This window comes from Nanorana parkeri, unplaced genomic scaffold (genome assembly GCF_000935625.1).
Source record: "Nanorana parkeri isolate BGI_ZX_2015 unplaced genomic scaffold, ASM93562v1 scaffold4341, whole genome shotgun sequence".
In the NCBI taxonomy this organism is placed as follows: domain Eukaryota; kingdom Metazoa; phylum Chordata; class Amphibia; order Anura; family Dicroglossidae; genus Nanorana; species Nanorana parkeri.
The window spans coordinates 3816-4683 of NW_017310604.1; the positions used below are offsets into that span (position 1 = coordinate 3816).

The 868-nt window shown below is 57.3% G+C and overlaps 1 protein-coding gene across 1 annotated transcript in view; it reads left to right on the forward strand.

The window, feature by feature from the left end:
• The window catches only part of LOC108803854 (alanine--tRNA ligase, mitochondrial-like), a gene marked incomplete at its 3' end in the record, with an annotated part of 16199 nt that overhangs the window by 2335 nt on the left and 12996 nt on the right, over positions 1-868 (forward strand). Inside the window, exon 3 of the mRNA XM_018575652.1 lies at positions 509-654. Coding sequence (XP_018431154.1) covers positions 509-654 — 146 coding nt within the window. The remainder of the gene's footprint in view (positions 1-508; positions 655-868) is intronic.

The following is an 868-nucleotide window of genomic DNA, read 5'->3' on the forward strand; positions in this document are numbered from 1 at the left end:
AATGTGACACTCCTGACCCAACACCCCACTCCCTGGTGTAGTCTTTACCCCATAACTCTGCGGCCTTCTCTAAAGTGCCCCACTGACACCTAGGGAGCCGACACAGCCAACCAGATCTCTAGGTTCTGGATCCGGGGGCCGTACTGCGGCCTCATTTTCCATCGGGGCCCCCGGGCCGGGTTCTCCTGCTGTAGTCCTCCATCTTGAAGGTTGCAGTTGCTGGGTGTTCAGTGATGCTGAGAAGAGCCACCATTGGCCGGCTGTCTGGATATAGACCCCTCCCCCCCGCAGAGGTTTTCCCCGACAGATCCGCCCCCTCTGGGTGTCTCTCCGGAGGGTAGAATGTGACGGTAGATGCGTGGACAGACCCATCATTGTACGGTCAGACCTCACATCTTCCACACGTGTCCCTCTGCACCACGTCTGCATGTTTTATGTATTGGGTTGCAGTCACAGGTCACGCCACATACAATGTCCATTGACCATCATTCCTGTGTCCGTCCTCCAGGAGGACGCGTGCCGCATGGCGTGGGACCTCCTGACTCGGGGTTACCGGATCCCAGCTGACCGCCTCTACGTCACCTACTTTGGTGGAGATCCGGAGTTAGGACTTCCTGCTGACGAAGAGACCAGAGAGATCTGGCTGAGCCTGGGGTACGTACACAACAATCGCGTGTAGGGGCCCCAGCCTAGGGCCACAGAGGGTGACGGAAGGCCGTCCTGTGTGATAGGTCTGTGTAATTCCGGGTGTCCGGAGGGTTTGTATTGTATAGAGTGTGGTGGACGTTGTTATGAGGATGTGTTATATTGTCATCATGTCTCTCAGTGTCGGGATTGCTGGGCGGGGCTCTGGGGGGAGGTGACTCTG